Source organism: Babylonia areolata, chromosome 32 (assembly GCF_041734735.1).
Source record: "Babylonia areolata isolate BAREFJ2019XMU chromosome 32, ASM4173473v1, whole genome shotgun sequence".
NCBI lineage: Eukaryota > Metazoa > Mollusca > Gastropoda > Neogastropoda > Buccinidae > Babylonia > Babylonia areolata.
In genome coordinates, this window is record NC_134907.1 from 18,077,129 (window position 1) to 18,101,178 (window position 24,050).

Below are 24,050 nucleotides of genomic sequence, written 5' to 3' on the forward strand. Positions count from 1 at the left end.
TTTCAGGGATCTTTGTCATCACAAGGATGAATGGATGTGTTGAGGGACCTTTGTCATCACCAGGATGAATCGATGTTTTGAGGGACCTTTGTCACCACAAGGATGAGTGGATGATGTTTTGAGGGACCTTTGTCACCACAAAGATGAGTGGATGTGTTGAGGGACCTTTGTCATCACAAGGATGAGTGGATGTGTTGAGGGACCTTTGTCATCACAAGGATGAATGGATGTTTTGAGGGACCTTTGTCACCACAAGGATGAGTGGATGATGTTTTGAGGGACCTTTGTCATCACCAGGATGAGTGGATGTGTTGAGGGACCTTTGTCATCACCAGGATGAGTGGATGTGTTGAGGGACCTTTGTCACCACAAGGATGAATGGATGTGTTGAGGGACCTTTGTCATCACAAGGATGAATGGATGTGTTGAGGGACCTTTGTCACCACAAGGATGAGTGGATGTTGTGTTGAGGGACCTTTGTCACCACAAGGATGAGTGGATGTTGTGTTGAGGGACCTTTGTCATCACCAGGATGAATGGATGTTTTGAGGGACCTTTGTCACCACCAGGATGAATGGATGTTGTGTTGAGGGACCTTTGTCACCACAAGGATGAGTGGATGATGTTTTGAGGGACCTTTGTCATCACAAGGATGAGTGGATGTTGTGTTGAGGGACCTTTGTCATCACAAGGATGAATGGATGTTGTTTTTGAGGGACCTTTGTCACCACAAGGATGAGTTACCTTATACGAGCCGAGTGAGCTGGGCCCAGCATACACAGCTCTGGTACCCCCCCCTCCCCTTCATCAACCCCGTCCCTTTTATCCCCACCCCCTCCCCTTCATCCCCCAGCCCCTTCCAACCACCGCACACGTAGGTTATCACAACCTTATGTTGTCACGGCAAGCTGACGACTTAGTTCGTCACAGATGTGACACAGAATACGAAAGATGAACATCACAGCACTGAAAACAAAAATTCGGGTCAGTTTGTAGACTGCCACAGCGCTGAGGTCTCTACTTCATGATGTTATCGCCATCCCTCTTTTTTCTTTTTTTTATCTTTTTATTTTATTTCATTTATTTACTTTTTGTGCTTTTTTTGTGCTTTTTTGTTGTTGTTGTTGTTTTTGTTTTTTTGTCTGCAAGTGAATTTGTTTCTGAATCTACTGTCGAAGTAATTTTGTCCGGTGACAACCCTTTGTCGTTGCTGTAGGTTCTTTAACGTGCGCAAAGTTGTATGCTGGCACACGTGACCTCGGGTGAGGTGATCATCTCGTCCGAAAGACTAGCACCGACACCCAGACCACCACTCAAGGTGTGGTGAAGAGGTGAGAAAATCACCAGTCCCTGGCCTGGGGCACTGTTACCACGTGGGGTGAATGACCACTGGTGGCCGTGTGTTGTTTGGTGGGGAGTGGTGACGTTGGTGTCGTCCTGCTATCGCCTGCCAGTGAATTGGTGATCCCGATTTGCCTGTTCCCCCAGTTCGCCTGTGTTGGGATGTGTGTGTGTGTGTGTGTGTGTGTGTGTGTGTGTGTGTGTGTGTGTGTGTGTGTGTGTGTGTGTGTGTGTGTTCGTCTTCAGTTTAACGTCTTTCCACTTGAAGTGATATTAGACGAAAAAAAAAAAAAACAAAAAAAACAAAAAACACCGTGGGGGTAGGGGTTGTGGGAGGGGCGTGGGGGGTAAAAGTGTGTGTATGTGTGGAGGGTGAATAGGGAGAGACAACGCTAGGGAAAATGGAAACGTTATAAACGTGTGTGTGTGTGTGTGTGTGTGTGTGTGTGTGTGTGTGTGTGTGTGTGTGTGTGTGTGTGTGTGTGTGTGTGTGTGTGTACACTGTATGTTTGTGTGTGTGTGTTTGTGTGTGTATACAGTGTGTATGTGTGCGTGTGTGTGTGCGCGCGCGCGCGTGCGTGTTTGTGTACGCTGTGTGTATGTGTGTGTGTTTGTGTGTAGACACTGTGTGTGCGCGCGCGCGCGCGTGTGTGTGTGTGTGTGTGTGTGTGTGTTTGTGTGTGGACACTGTGTGTGTGTGTGTGTGTGTGTGTGTGTGCGTGCGTGTGTGTGTTTGTGTGTGTGTGTGTGTGTGTGTGTTTGAAAACAAATAAACAAGTATTTAAAGCCATGGTGCTCCGTCCTGTTTCCTGACTCGCGCTGTCCTGAACAGTCGCTATCTAGTCGATGCTTTGATGTTATCGTCAAAGTCTGTGTCACGTCCGTGACCAACTGAGAGGTCGCCGGCGTTCCGTGATGACAGACAGACGTTGAACAGTTTTATCATTATTTTCTTTCTTTTTTTTTCTTTTTTAATCATTTTGCCATCTTGCCCTGGTGTTCAGCGGCGAGACCGACCGATCCTGAGGATCATTCATCCAAAGGTTCGAATCCCCCAATGTTAAAAGACTATAGACTGACAGACACACAGACAGGCTGACAGACAGGTAGGTAGGCAGGTGTATATAGGTCGATAGAGGTATCAGTTGCATTCCTTTCAGAAAAATGAGGTGTACGCGCACGTACATTGTATGTGCGTGCGTGCGTGTGTGTTTGTGTGTGTGCGTTTGTGTATGCATGTGCGTGCGTGCGTCTGTGTGTGTGCGTGTGTGAGTGCAATGTCTCTCCCAGACCTGAGAGAAACAAGACATGTTACATGTGTGTGTGAGTGTGCATGTGTGTCTGTGTGCCTGAAATCTGATTGAATGACACAGGAAACGAATGATGAGCGCCCAATGGCAGCCGTCAGTCGGCTCTACCCAGGTAGGCAGCCTGTTGTGCAAATGACCCCGTAGTTGTAAAGCGCTTAGAGCTTGGTCTCCGACCGAGGATAGGCGCTATATAAGTGTCCATATCAATCAATCAAAAAACCTGCGGTGTTGGTCAGAAAACGGAAGCAAAACTGCGAAAGACGAGTCGGTGAAGGGGGATGACTCTCCGCTGTGTGGAACCAGTTTCCCTCCCCTGGGGCTGGAGTCTGCCCATTGTTCTAAAAAATAGGTAGATAGCGCAGGCCTTCTTATTCATTTACTTCTTTATTTGTTCTTTTTTTCTTTTCTTTTTTTTTCTTTCTTTTTAATGTTTAAATATTCATTTACTTGTTTATCTTTTTTTTTCAAGATAATATATCTAGATATTCATTTACTTCTTTTTTTTTTCCCTCAGGGCCTGGCGAAGTGCGTTGGGTTACGCTGCTGGTCAGGTGTGGTGTAGTGTATATGGATTTGTCCGAACACTGTCACGCCTCCTTGAGCTACTGATACTGATATGGATAGTTGCATGCCTTTTTTCAGCCCCTTTGGTAACTGAAGCCAGCGGAAGTGTTCAATCAGCTATTTTGCTACTCATGTCAGTAAAGAGCGCAGCGGTAACTTCATATATATATATATATATATATATATATATATATATATATATATATATATATATATAAACCGAGCGCTCAGCTGGCTACGGTGACTGCTTCACGGCAAGCTTTTCACTTGCTCGCGGCGTTAGTTAAGCTGACATTCATGTGTGTGCCTCTGCAGCAAGTTTGCGCTACGTGTCACTGCACTGTTTTCCTATAATAACTTTTGTGAATAAACCATTGGCAAATATCAATCAAGACACAACATTTGGCATGTTCTGGGGGCAAGCATAACACGATTTCATCAAAGATATACGGTTACAGTTCAGAAATTGCTACCAGTTAGTATACAACTTCTCAACGGTCTGACAGCCGGATATAGAAGGTCAAAGAAAGAAGCTTTCTCCTATTAAACTGGAAAAAGAAAAGAAAGAAAAAAGTCCCCAATACACTTACTTTCCACTCACGGAAAACGGTAAAATTATTCTTCTCGGGGATTCGAACGTTCGGACCCATAATGTCTCATAGCCTGTCTCTTGTGTACTGCTGAATTGCCATGCCACTCGTAATGCTAAGCCTCATCAAATTGCATTGTCCTTGTTATTAAATTCCGTCATGGATATGATAGGAATCTTGGGCGCCATGTTAAAGCGTACAAGGTGTGTGTCAACACTTTGAAATTTGGGGTGTTGAAAACATTTAAATGGTTTGTGTAACGTGTATGACATGGTATATTTTCATGTCAGTTTCTCAGGGACAAAACTGTTGAGTCACGCGCGCGCTGTGTGTGTGTATGGTTGATAAGCAAAAAGTAATGGCCCATTATAGAGATTGTGCACAGACTTGCAGCGTTCTGGTTGGTCAGAAAAGCGGGCAAACCCTCTCGCATTGCGACAAGGGTGTCAATTTCACAGGCAGATAAACGTTGTCCGCACGAGAGAGAGAGAGAGAGAGAGAGAGAGAGAAAATACATTCGGATAATCTTGAGTGTTCCTGCCTCATGAGCAGACAACTCACAGCAGACAGTGACAAGTTACCTTTTCTTTCTTTTCTGTTTGTTAATTGTCTTTTAGTCTTGCTAAAAGATTCGTGCTAAATCCCTGTTCAGTTTTATAGTTTGTGAAGTAGAAAAACTGCGGATGACTGAAAAAAAAGTTGCTTTTACAACTTTTCACAAGAAACATCGCTTGTATCAGGTGGGTGAATATGGATTACCATTTATTGTATTGTATTGTATTGTATTGTATTGTATTGTATTGTATTGCGCTACGTGTCACTGCACTGTTTTCCTGTAATAACTTTTGTGAATAAACCATTGGCAAATATCAATCATTATTGTGTTTTCCAGTAAAAGTGGGTTTTTCTATATAGTTTCGCCATTTATGGAAAGGATTTCATTTAATCGTTTTCGATATTTGTACCCAATAAAATGGATATTTCTGATAGTTATGTCTATTTGATGTAATTGTTGTGTTGTTGTTTTTTTTTTGGGGGGGGGGTTGTTTTTGTTTTTTGGTGTGTGTTTTTTTTGGGGGGTGCGGGGGTGCGGTGGGGGTGGGGGGGTGGGGGTTCGTTTTTTTTATTATTACTTTTTGTTTTGTTTTTTTTTAAAAATTTTTAGGAAGTATAATTCTCTATTACATTGACATAGTGTCTGTTGTAAAATTACTGGAGATTTTTTTTTTCCCCTGGGCTTAGTGTCCGGAATATAATGTATTATATATCGTGATAATATATCATGCATCATCTTCTTCTTCTTCTTCTTCGTTCGTGGGCTGCAACTCTCACGTTCACTCGTATGTACACGAGTGGGTTTTTACGTGTATGACCTTTTTTACCCTGCCATGTAGGCAGCCATACTCCGTTTTCGGGGTTATGTATCATTCAGTTTGTTGTGTATTACTGAAAGTTTTTGGGAATCTTAATTCCTGCGTCACCGACATTTTGCGTGGATCTGTCCCTCAGCCCCTCCACGGTAAGAACTGAACGACAACCGCCAACAACATGGCGGCCCCCAAGTCCAAGCAGATGACTGAGGAAAATGGCGACCCCGAAACGGCCACGGACGCTGAGAGTGATGACGGCTACACGCCGGAGTGCGGAATCGGACAGTTCAAACCGGCTGCCCTGAGAATGTGTGCCACCATGCCCATGTTCACGGGGTTCTACAGCATCAGTGCATTGCTGACGTCGACCCTCAGTTCTTTCGTCAGCAGTCAGGTGAAGTGACGTCATTGTTTCGTCATCATTACTACCCAAATTTACCATGTTCACAGGTGTCTCCAGCATCAGTGCGCAGCTGACGTCAACCCTCTGTCAATAGTCAGGTGAAGTGACGTCATTATTTCGTCATTACCAAACAGTTTAAAAAAAAAAATCTTTCTACACATTCTTTTATGGCGTCATTGAACTTTTCGGGAGGGCCGCCCAAATTGTAAAGAAGCGAAACAGATTTCCACAATTATTAAGTTGTCACTTTTAACTTCCCTTGTTCTTTTTTTCAAATTGTTTGCACTTTTATCTTACATATTGACACGGTGATTACTAAGTCATTTTATCAGTATAGTTAAAATAGTCATGCTCCTTGCTTAGTCTGAATTTAGGCCTGCATTCACGCACACATCTGGCATATAATGAGACATCTGAATAAACTAGGGGAAGTAATTTGCTTACACGGATCTCGCTCATCGAAAACATTAATTAAAAACAAGACTCGGGGCATAGAATGGTTGCTGTGATTTACACTTACTGTGAAGGCTTTACATTATTTACATTAGCCCAATAGGTCCTTTGGTCGGTATAAGTAGCGTCCGGAGTGACTTTGTGCATTCCTTTCAATCAGACATATTGGCAAGCACATCGTCCTGATTGTTCGAGAGAAAATGTTCACCGAAGGCGAAGGAGGCTGCTGAATTCTATTCTGAAACTGATTCGTGCAAAGGCCTCAACACTTGGTGCATAATGTCTACGAATGACCGTCCAGATCAACAGATCTGCTTGCCTTACCAGTTGTCTAGGGTTCGTCACTGAATTTACTCAGAGAGTGGCAAACGTCGGCAATCACACAGAAAGAAAAAAAATCGTAGTTTAAGAAAATGGGCGTGCGTGTTTAGGATTCCGGCAATGAGTAACCCTTTTTGCGATTGCGCCAAAACTACAGTGCCAAGACATTCGCACAGGAACGGTTATTACAGTTGATCAGAGTGGGAGAACTCGTCCGAATAGTTGAACAGAGTTTTGTCAAAAGAACTAGACTTCTCTTTAGTTATACTGTGCATATTACGTCCAAAATGTGTTTAGAGTTACGATTTACTGAAGCCAGAAAGTCGTGCTGGGGAGGGGGAAAATTGAAACTTTGACTGATCCATTTTATGATCGAAAATCATTAAGAAATACCAAACGATGTGGCCCGCTTTCGATTGAATTGTTCCATTTCCAGCACACAACTTTTTGTCCGACAAAAACACGTTTCTGTCACTCAGTCTGGCTCCGCGACTAAACCATTATTGTCGTTAGTAGAGGGCTTAGTATGTGGAGTCCTAAGTACGTTAAATGAGAACAGGCACCACTGAACACCACCGAAGTAACTCAGCAGCAGTGCAGTGTCCCTTCTGGTGAGTGGCCTCCTGGCGACCTAACATCGATGGTTCCCTGCGGACTGCTGACGCTGGAAATGTGACGGACGAACCCGGGTGTGGCCTTGTATGGAGGAATCTTAATGGATGGCGTGGGAGCAATGCCACTGAAATGGTGCAGATGATGGGGCAGCAAAAAACAACAAAAAACAACAAAAAAACCCAACAAAACAACAACAAAAACAAAGCAAAAAAACAACAAAACAACCGTTTCTGATGGTGAGCAAGGAAAATAACATTTGGATCGATTTGTGTGTAGTACCACCACCACCCAACCCCTCACCCCTCTCCCCCACTGCACGTGAGCTATGAAGGCTTTTCGGTGTGGGTTTGGATGCTTGTGTGCGGACAGCGCTACGAAAACACCAGTCAGTCACAGAATGGACTGTCTTATTTCGCCTACATGAATGGTAATTTACATCAGTCCAGTTCTTTCAAAGCAGTCTGAGCCCATGTATATGATAATCAGTCGCGTTCGACTATGACCATTCAGAACAGCAGAGGATGTAACTGCTGTCCCGACTATCTGGGCTGGAATTTTATTATAGTGGAGAGTCTTGCCCAACTTACATCCCCACTCTCTCCGCCGAGAGGGTTTTAGAACAGTCGGCGTTTGGGATGGTTCCCAAAGGCCAACTAGCCCCCAAGGCTGCAGCACTAAGAGCCATAGCAATTTTGCCTCCTAGTTTGAGGGTCATAGTCCTTCACAAAAGACTAAGGTGTGAATTATTTCCCATTGCTGTTGGCCCGACTGCAAACTTATGTCAGTCTGTGATGCAAGCTGAGTGTTGGGCCAGAACCCATATGTACTTGGTCACCAAAGATGACGTGACAGAAGATGACGTCATGCAGTGACGCTGTGTGGTGTGCAGGTGACGACACTGGAGAAACACTTCGGGTTCAGCAGCTCTCAGACAGGATTCATCATGGCGGCCAACGACGTGGGCTTCCTCGCCATGATCCTCTTCGTCAGCTTCCTGGCCTCCAGGGTAGGCACCCCTCCGGAACTGGATCCTGTCTCTCCTTTTCCCCCTCTTCCTTCTTCTCCTCCTCTTCCTCCTCCTCTTCTTCTTTCTCCTCCTTCTCTTCCTCCTCCTCCTCTTCCTCCTCCTCTTCTTCTTTCTCCTCCTTCTCTTCCTCCTTCTCTACTTCCTCCTCCTCCTCCTCCAACTTCCTCCTCCTCCTCCCACTTCCTCCTCCTCCTCCTCTTCCTCCTCCTCTTCCCACTTCTTCTTCCTCCTCCTCCCTCCCCCCTGACCCCCACCCCCTCCACACATGCACGCGCACACGCACACACACGTATATATTACCAAACACATCAAACGAGTTTGGGGCGTGTTTTTGGGAATTGACGTCACAAGGCACTTGACGTGAAAGGAAGTTGACGTCAAACCAGTGTCTGTGACAAAATGATGATGAGGAGGACCTTGTTTTCATCATCAGGTTCACATTCCACGTTCGCTGGGTCTCTTCACCATCATGTTCGGGGTTTCTGGGATCTTCTGCGCCCTGCCGTACTTTCTCTTCGGCGCTCCGAGCCCCGCGTCACTGACCGAGGCCGGTAACGTCAGTATGACGTCAGCCCAACCCGCCGGAAGTTTCCTGGGACAGCTGTGCGATGGCGTCAATGACACGTCATTGAATTGTGACGCCTTGAAGGAAGGTAGGAGCCAGTGCCTGTTTCAGTCTATTTCTTCGTCATCGTACCTTCATCAGCATCGTCGTCGTCGTCTCCATCATCATCATCATCATTGTTTAGTTCTCATTTATATTTGTGATTTCAACATCTTTTTCGTGAAGTTAAAAGTGATATGATTGATGTAAATGCTCCACACTCGAAGCAAATGTTATTTTCAGCAGCGGCATCTGTTGAGTCCTCTTCATGATCATCGTTGTCACTGTCGTCGTCGTTATTAAGAATTGATTGTTGTTTTTGTCTTTGTGAAAGTCATCACAATCATCATCATAGCATCATCGTAGCCCTTCTCCTCCCCATTATCATCAGCATCATCAGTATAACCATTATCATTACAACCACAGTCATCTTCACCATCTTCATTTTTGTTTTTGTGACAGTCATCACCATCAACATCATATACCACCACCACTACCAGTTACTCACCACCACTATTACCACCACCACCACCACTGTACTATAACGACCTACGCAACAACCACCACCATCACCACCACCACCACTGTACTATAACGACCTTCGCAACAACCACCACCATCACCACCACCACCACTGTACTATAACGACATTCGCAACAACCACCGCTATCGCCACCACCACCACCATCACCACTGCTCCATAACCACCACCACTCTAACCACCACCATCACCATTTATTTTACGCTAACCACAGCCACCACCACCACCACCTCATCCCTCACTCTCCCTGTACATATTTGTATCAGTTAACATGAAATACGTAACATTTTCAAGTGTCCCCCCCCCTTCCCCCTCCCCCCCGGCCCGTTTTCCTTAAAATAAACACTGTCTTGCCCCCGTCCCCCCTCCCATCCTACCCCACTCGCCCTCCCTGCCCCCCATCCTGCCCCCTCCCCCCCCCTCCCCCCAGACAGCAGCGGGGGCTCCCAGCCAGAGGACGGGCGGAGCGCGGCACGTGGTCACGCGGGGACGGCCCTGGCGCTGATCGCTGTGGGCATGGTGCTTCAGGGTGTGGCCAAGACTCCCCGCATGCCCTTCAGCACGTTCTATGTGGACAACAACCTGCCCCAGGTCAAAACGGGATTCTACATGGGTCAGTGATCCCCTCACAGTTAGAGTGGTGATGATGATGGTGATGGTGATGATGATGATGATGATGATGATGGTGGTGATGATGGTGGTGGTGATGATGATGGTGATGATGATGATGATGATGATGGTGATGATGGTGGTGATGATGGTGATGATGGTGATGATGGTGGTGATGGTGGTGATGGTGGTGATGGTGATGATGATGATGTGGCCAAGACATACCCTTATTTGTCAACCCTTGTCAAGGGGGTTAACTTATGCGTGCCGGGTTCACACTCCGAGGGTGCGGCCCAGCCCCCTTCGAATGTAAGGGGTTAAGGGCCGAAACACTTGACTGAGGGGGGCTTCTTCTCTGAAGACGTTGCACTGTCCAGCTCTCCCTAGAGTTTCTTAACACTGGGTTGTTTGAAGCCGGCCAGTTCTTGTCATTGTGATTTAAGTGATCTCTGACACGATTTAACTCACTCAGTACGGCCAGTCCTCTTTTCTCCTCTACACAGACCCCTCGGATGTCCAGGGGGTGTCTGAATGACCCAACCTTTAGCTTCCGTCGTCAGAATTGTGGTATTCTTTGTCAACATTCACTTCTTCAGTATAAGAGCCTTCCGCTTGCAATATTTTGATGGTGGTAATTGGGGTGAAACGCAGTTAACGTCGTCTCTTTCGCCGTTCGTATGGAGAGAGTTAACCGTGAGTGGTGAAATGTATGCCATGGATAAGCCCAGGTCGTGCAGTTTGCTGTTGGGGGTTCGTAGAGGTTCTGTGGTGTGCCAGGACTCTGGAGTCTTAGGCTGACTGCAGCACTGTTGGTCCTAAAGTGTAATTGTTCTGTGTTTCCTCGTTTGAACCTCCCGTCCTCGGTTGGTCCACTGCAAACAATTGAGATGTTCATGTTGTAATGAGAACACTACCATGAGAAAGCCTGGTAGGTGTTGATATTGTGTGTCTGTGTGTCTGTGTGCGTCTGTGTCTGTATCTGTGTCTGTCTGTGTGTGTGTGTTTATTTTATTTTTTATTTTTTATTTAACCATGGATCGGTGTGTCAGTGTATGTTGAAATACAGTGTTATTTCTTCTTGTTGGGGTGCTTTCATATCTATGCAGGTATCATCTTCGTCATCACAACTATTATGCGATTTGACACAATGTTTTCTCCCTATATATGTAGGCATCATTACCATCACCATCACAACTGTTACGCAGTTTTTGATACAGTGTTTTCCATATCTGCGTAGGCATCATAATCGTCATGACAGCTATTATTCAGTTTTTTGACACGGTGTGTTTTCCGTATCAATGCAGGCATCATAATCGTCATCACAACTGTTAATCAGTTTTTGACACAGTGTGTTTTCCATACCTGCAGGCATCATCATCGCCGTGGCCATCATGGGGCCTGTGTTGGCCTTTGCACTGGGAGGCCTGTTCTCCCGTATTTACGTCACTCTGGAGGGTAATGCCTTTGTTTCTTTGTTGACTCGTTTGCGTGTATATTCGTTTGATCTTGCTTTTTTTTTCTTATGTGTCTTCCTACCACGAACCAGACGACAGGAAAACGAACGTGTGTTTGGATTTGGGATATGTTCTAATTTGTTACGAAGTGATGTGAGACTTGTTTCATAACGTAATTCTGCATGAACTACAGTGGTGTTTAGGAATGTTTTATAACATAATTCTGCAAGAACTAAAGTGATGTTTAGGAATGATATTATGATCACAAACGCTACCTTGAACATTTAGAAACCTTCAAAATGTTGATTCATAACAATGTTGATATGCTTTTAGTTCAGTTCTTCAAATCATATGTCGTTGATCCATGGTCCAGCGGTGTGTTGAGGACACTTCACAGAACAATGGAGTTACTCTTTGAAATGACCAGGGATTAGTGAAAACGGCGTAGCCCAATGCTTTTAGACTAAGTCGTTTCTATTTTCTTTACTCTGCTCAAGTTTTTTACTCAAGTTTTTATTTCATTCATTTATTTTTTTTGGTTTGTTTGTTTGTTTTTGTTGTTTTGTTGTGTTTTTTGTTGTTGTTTTTATGAATTTTTATTATTTTTATTTTTATTTTATTATTTTTCTTTAATTTTTTTTTTTAATTCTTATTTTCTCAAGGCCTGACTAAGCGCGTTGGGTTACGCTGCTGGTCAGGCATCTGCTTGGCAGATGTGGTGTAGCGTGTATGGATTTGTTCGAACGCAGTGACGCCTCCTTGAGCTACTGATGGTGATAGTGATACTGATACTGATCAAGACCAGCTTGTTTTCCTATCCAATTGGATTTTTCTGTTTAAAAAAAATGACAATGAAGTATCCAATGATTGCAGAGACCAACTTGTTTCATGTCAACGTGGATTTTTCTATGTAAAAAAAATTGATGATGAAGTATCCAACGGTCGCAGAGACCAATTGTTTCATATCAACGTGGATTTTTCTATGTATAAAAAAATGATGGTGAAGTATCCTATAGTTACAGAGACCAACTTGTTTCCCTATCAAAGTGGGGTTCTTTTTTTTTCTAAAGAGCCTTGATAGTGAAGTATCCAATGGTTACAGAGACCAACTTGTTTCCCTGTCAAAGTGGGTTTTTCTAAAGAGCATTGACAGTGAAGTAACTAACTCGTTTTCCTATCAAAGTGGGTTTTTCAATCTAAAGAGCTTTGATAGTAAAGTATCCAGTGGTTACAGAGATTTGTTTTCCTATCAGAGTGGGTTTTTCAGACTAAAGAACTGTGATAGCGATGTATCCAATGATGGTGGTATGATATGATATTTGTATCTGTATTTCTTTTTATCACAACAGATTCCTCTGTGTGAAATTCGGGCTGCTCTCTCCAGGGAGAGCGCGTCGCTACACTACAGCACCACCCATTTCTTTCTTTTTCTTTTTTTTTTTCTTTTTTTTATTTTACAGTTTTTCCTGCCTGCAATTTTATTTGTTTTTCCTATCGCAGTGGATTTTATCTACAGAATTTTGCCAGGAACAACCCTTTTTTTGCCGTGGGTTCTTTTACGTGCGCTAAGTGCATGCTGCACACGGAACCTCTGTTTATCGTCTCATCCGAATGACTAGCGTCCATTCCACCACTCAACGTCTAGTAGAGGTGGGGGGGGGGTGTGGGGGGGGGGGGGGGGGGGGGGGAGAAAATATCGGCGGCTGAGCCGTGCGTGATTCGAACCAGCGCGCTCAGATTCAGTCTCGCGTCTTAGGCGGACGCGTTACCTCTAGGCCATCACTCCATGAGTGCCTATGTAGGTGTCATTCCCAGCGTATCCAATGGTTACAGAGACCACCCTGCACTACCGCCACCCGAGGTGGATCGGGGCGTGGTGGCTGGGCTACGTCACCTTTGGCTGCATCGCCTGTGTCGTGGGCCTCCCGCTCTTCTGCTTCCCGCGCCGCATCAAGGGAGGCAGGCGGGGCACGGAGCCCGTACGACCTCACGGGGAACCTCCCAGTGTCCCCGGAAAGATGTCCCAGCTGGTGAAAGGTGTGTGTGTGTGTGTGAGGGGGGATGGGGCTGGGGGGGGGGAAGACGGGGCCGTGGGGGGAGGGGGGGGGGTGTAGAGAGCGTGGGTTAGTGGGTGGATGGGTTGGTGGTGTGTGTGTGTGTGTGTTTGGTGTTGTGGTGTGTGGAGGGGGGGAGGGAGGAAAATCAAACCAACCAACATAACCTTAACAAGCGCTCGGTATATCTCTACATCAAGCGTATAATTGCTTGGTGATTCAACTAACAAATGAAAAAATATATATAGGCTACCATACTTACACGTTGGGTTTATTATTATTATTCTTATTATTGTTGTTGTTATTGTCGTCGTCGTCATTGTTATTACTGTTGTTACTATTATTGTTATCATTATTATTGTCGTTGTTCTAATTATTATTGTTGTTATCATAATTATCATCATCACCATCATCGTTATCCTCATCATCAGTATTCTCATCATCATCGGTATTATCATCAGTATTCTCATCAGTATTCTCATCAGTATTCTCATCATCGGTATTCTCATCATCGGTATTCTCATCATCGGTATTATCATCATCAGTATTATCATCGGTATACTCATCATGGGTATTCTCATCATCGGTATTCTCATCATCGGTATTCTCATCATCAAGTATTATCATCATCAAGTATTATCATCATGATTATCATCGGTATTTTCATCATCGGTATTCTCAGCATTATCGGTATTCTCATCGCCTGTGACGGTGTGACGGCAGAGTTCCTATCAGCCCTGGTGAGGCTGTGGACCAACCCGGTGTACATGTGTGTGATGATGTCCTCCTGCACCATCCTCTTCGCTGTAGGGGGCACCTTCTCCTTCACCCCTAAGTACATGGAGAACCAGTTCGCCTTCCCTGCCTGGAGGGCCAACATGGCCATGGGTAGGATGTCGTCTCTTGTCTCTTGGTGTTGTTGGTGGTGGTGGTGGTGGTGTTTCCAGTGTATAACATAGCGTCTAATACGCTCTATGGTGTTGATGGTGTTGTTGTTGTTGTTGTTGGTGGTGGTGGTGGTGGTCAATTGCTTTTGTGTTGGTAACGTCTAATACGCTCTGTGGTGTTGATGTCGTTGTTGTTGTTGGTGGTGGTGGTGGTGGTGCTCATCAATTTCTTTTGTGTTGTGTCCAGTGTATAACACCGCGTCTAATATACTCTGTGGTGTTGATGTTGTTGGTGGTGGTGGTGGTGGTGTTGGTGGTGGTGGTGGTGATGGTGGTGGCGGTGATGGTGGTGGCGGTGTTGTTGTTGTTGGTGGCGGTGGTGTTGGTGTTGTTGTTGTTGGTGGTGGTGGTGGTTGGGTGTGGGTGGTGATGATGGTGGTTGGGTGTGTGTGTGGTGGTAGTGGGTGGGTGGGTGTGGGTGGTGGTGGTAGTGGGTGGGTGGGTGTGGGTGGTGGTGGTAGTGGGTGGGTGGGTGTGGGTGGTGGTGATGGTGTCCTCCTCCTCCTCCTTCTTCTTCACCGCCTAAAGAGCTGACATGTCCATCGGTAGGGTATCATCTTCAAACTCTTCGTGGTGGTGGTGGTGGTGGTAGTGGCGTTGTGGTGGTGTAGCGGTGGTGGTGTGGTTGGTGGTGGTGGTGGTGTGGTTGGTGGTGATGGTGGTGGTCAATTGCTTTTGTGTTTATGTGTCCAGTGTATAACATAGCATCTAACATACTCTGATAACGACACATCCAACGTTTCGATGTATTATTGTATCAACGTGTCCATTATTTTTGTATTGATATGTTCAGTGTATAGCATCACATCTAATATACTCTGATCGCGACACATCCAATTTATCAATGTATTATTGTATTGATGTGTCAGTTTTGCATTGTTGTGTCCAGTGTATAACATAACATTTAGTACACTCTGATAGCGACTCATTCAATTTATCAATGTATTTTTTTTCACTTTGAGTGATATTGGATGTGTCGTGTGTGTGTGTGTGTGTGTGTGTGTGTGTGTGTGTGTGTGTGTGTGTGTGTGTGTGTGTGTGTGTGTGTGTGTGTGTGTGTGTGTGTGTGTGTGTCTGTCTGTCTGTCTGTCTGTCTGTCTGTCTGTCTGTGCGTGTGTGTGTGTGTGTGTGTGTGTAGAAGATGAGAGTGAGGTGAGGATGGTACTTGTATCAACGTGTATTACACAATGTATCCAGTGTATAACCTGTTATATTCTCTGATAGCGACACATCCAATGTTTCACCGTAATATTGTATCAACGTGTATTGTACAATGTGTCTGGTGTATAGCGTCTAATATACTCTGATAACGACACATCCAATGTTTCGATGTATCATTTTATCAACATGTCCATTAGTTTTGTATCATGTCCAGTGTATATAACATAACATCTAACATACTCTGATAGCCACATATTCAGTGTTACGCTGTATTATTGTATACAATGTGCCCAGTGTATAACATCTAATATACTCTGATGGCGACACATCCAATGTTTCGCTGTATCATTGTATCAACGTGTCCATTGTGTGGAGCGATGGCCTAGAGGTAACGCGTCCGCCTAGGAAGCGAGAGAATCTGAGCGTGCTGGTTCGAATCATGGCTCAGCCGCCGATATTTTCTCCCCCTCCACTAGACCTTGAGTGGTGGTCTGGACGCTAGTCATTCGGATGAGACGATAAACCGAGGTCCCGTGTGCAGCATGCACTTAACGCACGGAAAAGAACCCACGGCAACAAAAAGGTTGTTCCTGGCAAAATTCTGTAGAAAAATCCACTTCGATAGAAAAAACAAATGAAACAGGGGGGGGAGGGGGGGGGGGGGGGGGTGGCGCTGTAGTATAGCGACGCGCTCTCCCTGGGGAGAGCAGCCCGAATTTCACACAGAGAAATCTGTTGGTGATAAAAAGAAATACAAATACAAATTAGTTTTGTATTATGTTCAGTGTAGAACACGGCATCTAATGCACTCTAATAGCGGACACGTCCATGTATTACCGCATCACCGTACGTGTCCATCGGCTTTGATCGGGTGTGAACTGATGCCTGCAGCGGGTGTGACGCTGGGGTCGGCCTGTCTGGGTAGCTTCCTGGGCGGGTACGTGTCGAGGCGGATGAAGATGGGCCCCGCGGCCAGCCTGAAGGCCATCAGCGCCGTGTCGGCGGTTTCAGTCCTCGCCTCCTGTCTCCTGCTCGTCTTCAGCTGTCCCCAGCCGCACGTGCACAACAGCCCGAGGTTAGTGTGTGTGTGTGTGTGTGTGAGTGAGTATACATATATATATATATATATATGTGTGTGTCGGTGTGTGTGTCGGTGTGTGTGAGTGTGTGTGTGTGTATGCGTGTGTGTGTATCGGTGTCTGTGTGTGTGTGTGTGTGTGTGTGTGTGTGTGTGTGAATGTCGGTGTCTGTGTGAGAGTATATGTGTATATGTGTTTGTCTTTGTGTGTGTGTGTGTGTGTCTGTGTGTGTTTGTATTTGTGTGTGTGTTTGTGTTTGTATTTGTGTGTGTGTGTGTGTGTGGGGGTGTCTGTGTGTGTGTGTGGGTGTCTGTGTGTGAGTGTGAGTGTGTATATGTGTTTGTGTTTATATTTGTGTGTGTGTCTCTGTGCGTGTGTGTGTGTGTGTGTGTGTGTGTGTGTGTGTGTGCCTATCAGACTGGATTCTTAAGGACTTTGCCAGAGGACAGCACTTACTTTGCCCTTGATTTTTTCTCCTGGGAGAATTGTTTTACTAGCAAGAACATTGGATCTTGTAACATGGCCATACCAGCGTAGCTGACTTTATTTAACTGTCAAGAAATCTTCACGTGGTCCAGTGCATATTGTTTAATGGTACTGTGCTTCCTTGAGCACGGCAGGGCAAGTCGCTGGTCATTCTTTTTACATTACAGCACTGAACAGTATGGTCATCTTCTGTGTCGTTGGACTTTCAATCTGAGGGTCCCGGGTTCGAATCTCGGTGACGGCACCTGGTGGGTAAAGGGTGGAGATTTTTCTGATCTGCCAGGTCAACACATGTGCAGACCTGCCAGCGCCTGAACCCCCTTCGTCTGTATACGCACGCAGAAGATCAGATACGCACGTTAAAGATCCTGTAATCCATGTCAGCGTTCGGTGGCTGATTGAATGACACAGGAAACGAATGATGAGCGCCCAATGGCAGCCGTCAGTCGGCTCTACCCAGGTAGGCAGCCTGTTGTGTAAATGACCTTGTGTTTGTAAAGCGCTTAGAGCTTGGTCTCCGACCGAGGATAGGCGCTATGTAAGTATCCATATCAATCAATCAATCAATCGTTGCTTTGTTTGGTGGGCAGGTCCCGTGCATCACAGGGGACCAGTCTCCAGGACAGTTTGGACAGCTGTGCGTGTGACGACGGGGATTACTTCCCCGTGTGTGGGGATGACGGCAAAACCTTCTTCTCCCCCTGTCACGCCGGATGTCAGGGCACTGCGCGTGAGGTGAGTGTGTTCAGTCAGAGCACTGCCCGTGGGGTGATTCTGTGTTCAGTCAGGGCACTGCCCGTGGGGTGAAAGTCTGTGTTCAGTGAGAGCACTGCCCGTAGGGTGAGAGTCTGTGTTCAGTCAGGGCACTGCCCGTAAGGTGAGACTGTTCAGTCAGGGCACTGCCCGTGAGGTGAGACTGTGTTCAGTCAGGGCACTGCCCGTGGGGTGAGAGTGTGTTCAGTCAGGGCACTGCCCGTGGGGTGAGAGTCTGTGTTCAGTCAGAGCACTGCCTATCTATTCTGCTTAATGGAAAGGTGCGGTTTCAAGGGTCCCACATTCCATTTGACACTGACGTGTATGACCTCAATGTTTGACCTTGACGTATATGACCTCGATGTTTTACCTTGACGTGTATGACCTCGATGTTTGTGACCTAGACGTGAATGGCCTGCGTGTTTGACCTTGACCTATTTTCTGGCAGAATTACGTCAACTGCACGTTCACTGCGGGAGGCACAGCCATAGCGGGTATGTGTGACTACAGCTGCAACATGTTCTACCCGTTCGTCATCTTCTTCTGCATTCAGAATTTGTTCGGTACTCTGGCCATTATTCCCAAACTCATCGTCTACATCAGGTACGTCCCAGTCAGACTGGATAAGGTAAGGTGAGGTGAGGTGAGGTGAGGTAAGGTAAAGTAAGGTAATGTAAAATAAGGTAAGGTAAGGTAAAATAAGGTAAGGTAAGGTGAGGTAAGGGGAGGTAAGGTGAGGTGAGGTAAGGGGAGGTAAGGTGAGGTGAAGGTAAATAAGGTAAGGTAAGGTGAGGTAAGAGGAGGTGAAGTAAGGGGAGGGGAGGGGAGGTGAGGTGAGGTAAGGGGAGGTAAGGTGAGGTGAAGGTAAATAAGGTAAGGTAAGGTGAGGTAAGGTGAGGCAAGGTGAGGTAAAGATACGAAAAGAAACGAATAGAATAGAATAGAATGAATTCTGTTATCTCATAAAGAGAAATTACATCAGGTGCGGTAACACACAAACGCACGAAAAAAAAAAAAAAAAGTCCATTTACACAACTTGCACGCACAAAGTAATTAAGAATGACTTTATCAAGCAGGGACACTAAACATTTATATATCAGTTTTTCATATATAAAAAAAACATTTCATATACTCTTTTTAAAAATGTAATTGATAATCATTACATCGTAATTATCAGTAGTCCTATTCTGCTTGTTGTTCCATTCAAGAACAGCGGCCATGTAGACACGATACTTCGTGCATGGACATTTTCAGGGAATGAGAAGATTGACACATAAATCCAGTCATAGTTAAGGACAGTGGTGATCAATCGTTCAAAAAGCGAGTGTAAAAGCTGGCTCACTGTGTATGTGTGCACGTGTGTGTGTGTGTGTGTGTGATTGTCTTTGTGTTGTTCAATTCATATTAATTCAAATGGTTACTAAAATTGTCAGTACAACAAAAAGTTAATCTGACAATAAATGGTTTCAGTCAGTCAGTGTGTGGATGCATTTGTTTAAAGGTTTTGGCACACGTTCGTGTAGCATGCACGCTGTTTCATTCCTTTACTTATTCGTTTGTTTCATACAGTATTCTGTAAGAAAACAGAGCTGTGTTGTCCCTGGATATAATGATTTATTAATTCATGTGTTTAATTGCTCTCCAGATCTGTTGAAGAGCGAGACAAAGCCATGGGGCTTGGGTTTAACGCCTTCATGACATCCATCTCTGGTTAGTGTGTGTTGTGTTGTGTTGTGTTGTGTCTGTGTCTGTGTCTGAGTCTGTGCGTGCTGTGTTGTAATCAGTACTTTTCGTCACAACAGATTTCTCTGTGTGAAATTCGGGCAGCTCTCCCCGAGGAGAGCGTTTCGCCACTGTGCACTGAGCGCCACATTTTCTGTCTGTCTGCAAGTGTGTGTGTTTAATTAACAGTCCAAGTGGATTTTTCGACAGAACTTTGCCAGACACAACGCTTTCGTTGTCACATGGGCTAGACCATCCATGTGTGCGCACACACGTACAAATAATGGAATGTAAAAGTGTTTCCTCCTCCTCCTCCTTTGTTCGTGGGCTGCAACTCCCATGTTCACTAGTATATACACGAGTGGGCTTTTACGTGTATGACTGTTTTTACCCCGCCATGTATGCAGCCATACTCCGCTTTCGGGGGTGTGCATGCTGGGCATGTACTTGTTTCCATAACCCACCGAACGCTGACATGGATTACAGGATTTTTGACGTGCGTATTTCAGTTGATCTTTTGCTTGCGTATACACACGAAGGGAGTTCAGGCACTAGCAAGTCTGCACGTATGTTGACCTGGGAGATCGGAAAAATCTCCACCCTTTACCCACCAGGCGCCTTCACCGAGATTCGAACCCGGGACCCTCAGATTGAAAGTCCAACGCTCTAACCATTCGGCTATTGCGCCCGTCGTAAAAGCGTTTCAAAACCCCATACATCAAACTACTCTTCCACCAAAGTGGAGTGGTGGCCTAGAGGTAACGCGTCCGCCTAGGAAGCGAGAGAATCTGAGCGCGCTGGTTCGAATCACTGCTCAGCCGCCGATATTTTCTACCCCTCTACTAGACCTTGAGTGGTGGTCTAGACGCTAGTCATTCATTCAGATGAGACGATAAACCGAGGTCCCGTGTGCAGCATGCACTTAGCGCACGTAAAAGAACCCACGGCAACAAAAAGGTTGTTCCTGGCGAAATTCTGTAGAAAAATCCACTTTGTTAGGAAAAACAAATAAAACTGCACGCAGGAAAAAATACCAAAAAATGGGTGGCGCTGTAGTGTAGCGACGTGCGCTCCCTGGGGAGAGCAGCCCGATTTTCAAACAGAGAAATCTGTTGTGATAAAATGAAATACAAATACAAATACTCCTCCCTCCTGTCTTGACCCAAAGCCAGGACCAAACCAACAAAGTAAGAACTTTTCTTTTGTCGTCTGTGCCCAGGCGGGATTCTGGGACCAGTCATTTTCGGGAAGCTGATTGACGGCATCTGCATCCAATGGGAGCAGCGGAGCTGCACGGGGGGCGGGGCCTGCCAGCTCTATGACAACGACAGCTTCCGGCTGAAGTTGCTAGGATACCAACTCATCTTCCGGGCCCTGTCTTTCGTGTTCGCCATACTGGCCTTCATCTCCGCCAAGGTCACCAAGAAGTTCGACAAGAAGGACGGAGACGGAGAGCCGCTCAAAGGAGTCGCGAAGAAGGCGGCGGAAGTTGCTGAGAAGGGAAACCACTCTTTAGAGAGAGGAAATACGGCTGAAACGCGAAACTAAGTGGAGACTAAAGTTCCCCGCCATCTTCTGTTTTCGATCATCAACAGTACAGCTGCTTTATATATATATATTTGTATTTGTATATATATATATCTTGCTGTCCTGTTCCCATTTTAGCGTCCTGAATTATTACACCTACACCTATTGGTCACATTTTCATAAATGATAAATAGTAAAGAGTGGTAACTCTCTCCATTCACAAGGTACACAGCTTCAAGTCAGTGCTGCTTATGCATGGTTTGTGGGACCAAAAAAGGAAAAAGCAAGGTGGTGGCACGTTCGTTTAGTGACTGAATCCGCATCAAAACTGAGTAAAACAAAGTACAAAATAGTCAAAATCCACTGAGAAATGGGTTACAACATCTGCTAATGAGATTTCATACATGCACAAAAATTGCCAGTGAAATAGGTTCCTGAATTATTGTATTTGTATTTCTTTTTATCACAACAGATTTCTCTGTGTGAAATTCGGGCTGCTCTCCCCAGGGAGAGTGCGTCGCTACACTACAGCGCCACAATTTTTTTTGTATTTTTTCCTGAGTGCAGTTTGATTTGTTTTTCCTATTGAAGTGGGTTTTTCTACAGAGTTTTCCCAGGAACATCCCTTTTGTTGTCGTGGGTTCTTTTACGTGCGCTAAGTGCATGCTGCACACCGGACCTCGGTTTATCGTCTCATCCGAATGATTAGCGTCCAGACCACCACTCAAGATCTAGTGGAGGGGGACTGAGAAAATATCGGCGGCCGAGCCGTGATTCGAACCAGCGCGCTCAGATTCTCTTGCTTCCAAGGCGGGACGCTTTACCTCTAAGTCGTCACTCCACTTAAGGACGCAGAAATAGGGCTTTACCCACATTTATTTCCCCAGCAATGTATTTGTCCTTATCCTGATTCTGGTGCCGCCGACTGGTGGTCGTGTGTGTGTGTGTGTGTGTGTGTGTGCTGTCCTGTAGTTTGGGACGAAGACTGCTCCGAGCAAAACGGAAGCAGAGTTGTTCTGTTCTTTTTCATGGCCGTGTTTGTACTGAAGATTTAGAACAGGAGTGAGTCATTCTTCAGGTGTTTTGACAGGAAAGTTTGACAGGGCCTTTTTTTTTCTTTCTTTTTGGGGGAGGGGGTGGTGGTGTCTCGTTTTTTTTTTCTTTTTAAAGTTGACCAGGAACTGGTAGGTAAAATTCTTCATGAGTGTCACAGTAGGAATCGTGGATCAAAGTAGTGGTAAACAACAGGCTGGATCTGTGCAGGTCGGGGTTTATCCCCGGAGAGAGCTTCGCTAGTCGCAGTGGTCTAGTCTAGATACTGTGAAATATGGGTTTCTTCTTTATCTTTTCTTAAAAAATTTAAAAAAAAAATCTTTTAGATATAGTGCTTTTTCCTGCAGACCCCCCAAAAAAAACACACCCCACGCCCCTACCCCCCGCCAGTGACAGAATAATGGAACTGTTGATTGTGGTTACTCTATGGAAGGAAGGAAAAAAGACTGACCGGTTCGTTTTTGGCAAGATACAGAAGAGCAAGAAACAAGAACTGTGTTTTTGTTTTTCTGTGATTGAAAAGAACAGGCGTATTATGTCCCGCTGAAATAAACACAAATCGGTCTTAGCGTTTTCTATAGCTCACGTTTGTAAACAGAGTGAGTCTTTGCAGCAACCTTGTTTAGCTTGTCAATGTGCGACATTGGTGCTTGTCTGTTATCCTCGGAAAGAATCTGTATTGTCTGGTCTGTATCTCTGTCTTCACCCACCCTCTCTTTCTCTTTTCCGTTTCAGACAATATATATTTATGCAAGTGTTTCTTCTCTAGTTGCTTTCCAACCCAGCGCTATTCTTGTATTCAGACTGTGTCATACTTCAAATCTCTTTATATGTTATAACCATCAGGATTATGTCTTTATTATTGTCAGTATTGTGTAGAGCAGACACTATTTAGGGAAGGGACCGGATGGAGATAGTGCATCAGTTATCTATTGTCCTTGGAAATACAGAATTTTGTTGTGTGTGTGTGTGTGTGTGTGTGTGTGTGTGTGCGTGTGTGTGTACAGTTTCTCTAATGAAGGGTTCTCTCTATTTCTCTCTCTCATGCAGCAGTGGTCTGTTTATTCACTGCCACCATACACACTTTATCTATGACAATCACTTGTGTGAAAATGTGGCAGAGGTTGCCTGGTAGAATCAGTTAGGTGTTGACTTCTGATCCAGTGTTCACCAGTGATACAATGGTTCGAGGCCCTGTTTCAGCATGGTGTTATTGTGTCCTTGGGAGAGGCACTTTAGTGTGATTTTCCTCACTTCGGAATGGGGAGGATCAAACGGAAGAAGGGAATTGAACCCCAGCCCCTGGACACGGTGGATATGAATTCACTGCCCTGGTGGTACTGACAGGCTATAGAACATGACCTTGTTAACCAAGAGTTTTAAGTGATTTACCATCTCAGAAGATTGTCATGAAAGTATTTGATCTGTACATCATGCCAAGTTTGTGACCTCAGACATGAAACACACACACACAAATAACCACACCTGCACACAAAGAACCAACTTTGATAATACAATATCCAAATCTTTATTTTCATGCTCATGACCAAGACTCCAACAACAAACAAAACGTCCGGCGACAAAACGGACCCTCTTCATGTCACACACTGAACACGCAGACACAGTCCCCACCACATGTGGGATAAAGAAAACACAGACAACACAGACAACACAGACGACAGACAAAACGACGCCCCTTAATCACTACTGCCCCTTCCATCCCTGGGGCCGTATTCATGGGGACCGATTTGTGTACTTCAGGTGTAAAGCAAAAGTCTGGACTCTGAACGTCAAACCTTTTGCCGCAGCAAAGTCGGTATTCATGGGGCGGGCGTTTACGTATGACAACAAACGACTGGACTTCACAATTTGTTCTTGGCAACGCATTCGTTTGTATTTATATAGGGGTTTTCGTGAATAAGTTCCCATATGAGCATGCTTGTCAGCTGCTGCACGGATTGAAGTTTATGCTTGGTTTGTTCAGCCTGGAGTGCATTGGTTTGTTGTGTCCGGAGAGCATCACTAACATGTGCGATCGTGATGCATACACGTGGGTGATATGTTTT

General features: G+C 45.3%; 1 protein-coding gene across 1 annotated transcript; it reads left to right on the forward strand.

Annotated features, from left to right (window-relative positions):
- Nucleotides 1–4,197: 4,197 nt before the first annotated feature.
- On the forward strand, nucleotides 4,198–23,360 carry LOC143276719 (solute carrier organic anion transporter family member 2A1-like). Its single transcript, XM_076581370.1, has 13 exons — nucleotides 4,198–4,545; nucleotides 5,315–5,569; nucleotides 7,857–7,973; nucleotides 8,428–8,647; nucleotides 9,570–9,752; nucleotides 11,117–11,203; nucleotides 13,036–13,239; nucleotides 13,980–14,144; nucleotides 16,256–16,439; nucleotides 17,520–17,664; nucleotides 18,131–18,285; nucleotides 19,328–19,392; nucleotides 20,624–23,360. The coding sequence occupies exons 2-13, from the start codon at nucleotides 5,354–5,356 to the stop codon at nucleotides 20,950–20,952; spliced, it is 2,070 nt and encodes a 689-aa protein (XP_076437485.1). The 5' UTR covers nucleotides 4,198–4,545; nucleotides 5,315–5,353; the 3' UTR covers nucleotides 20,953–23,360.
- Nucleotides 23,361–24,050: the final 690 nt, after the last annotated feature.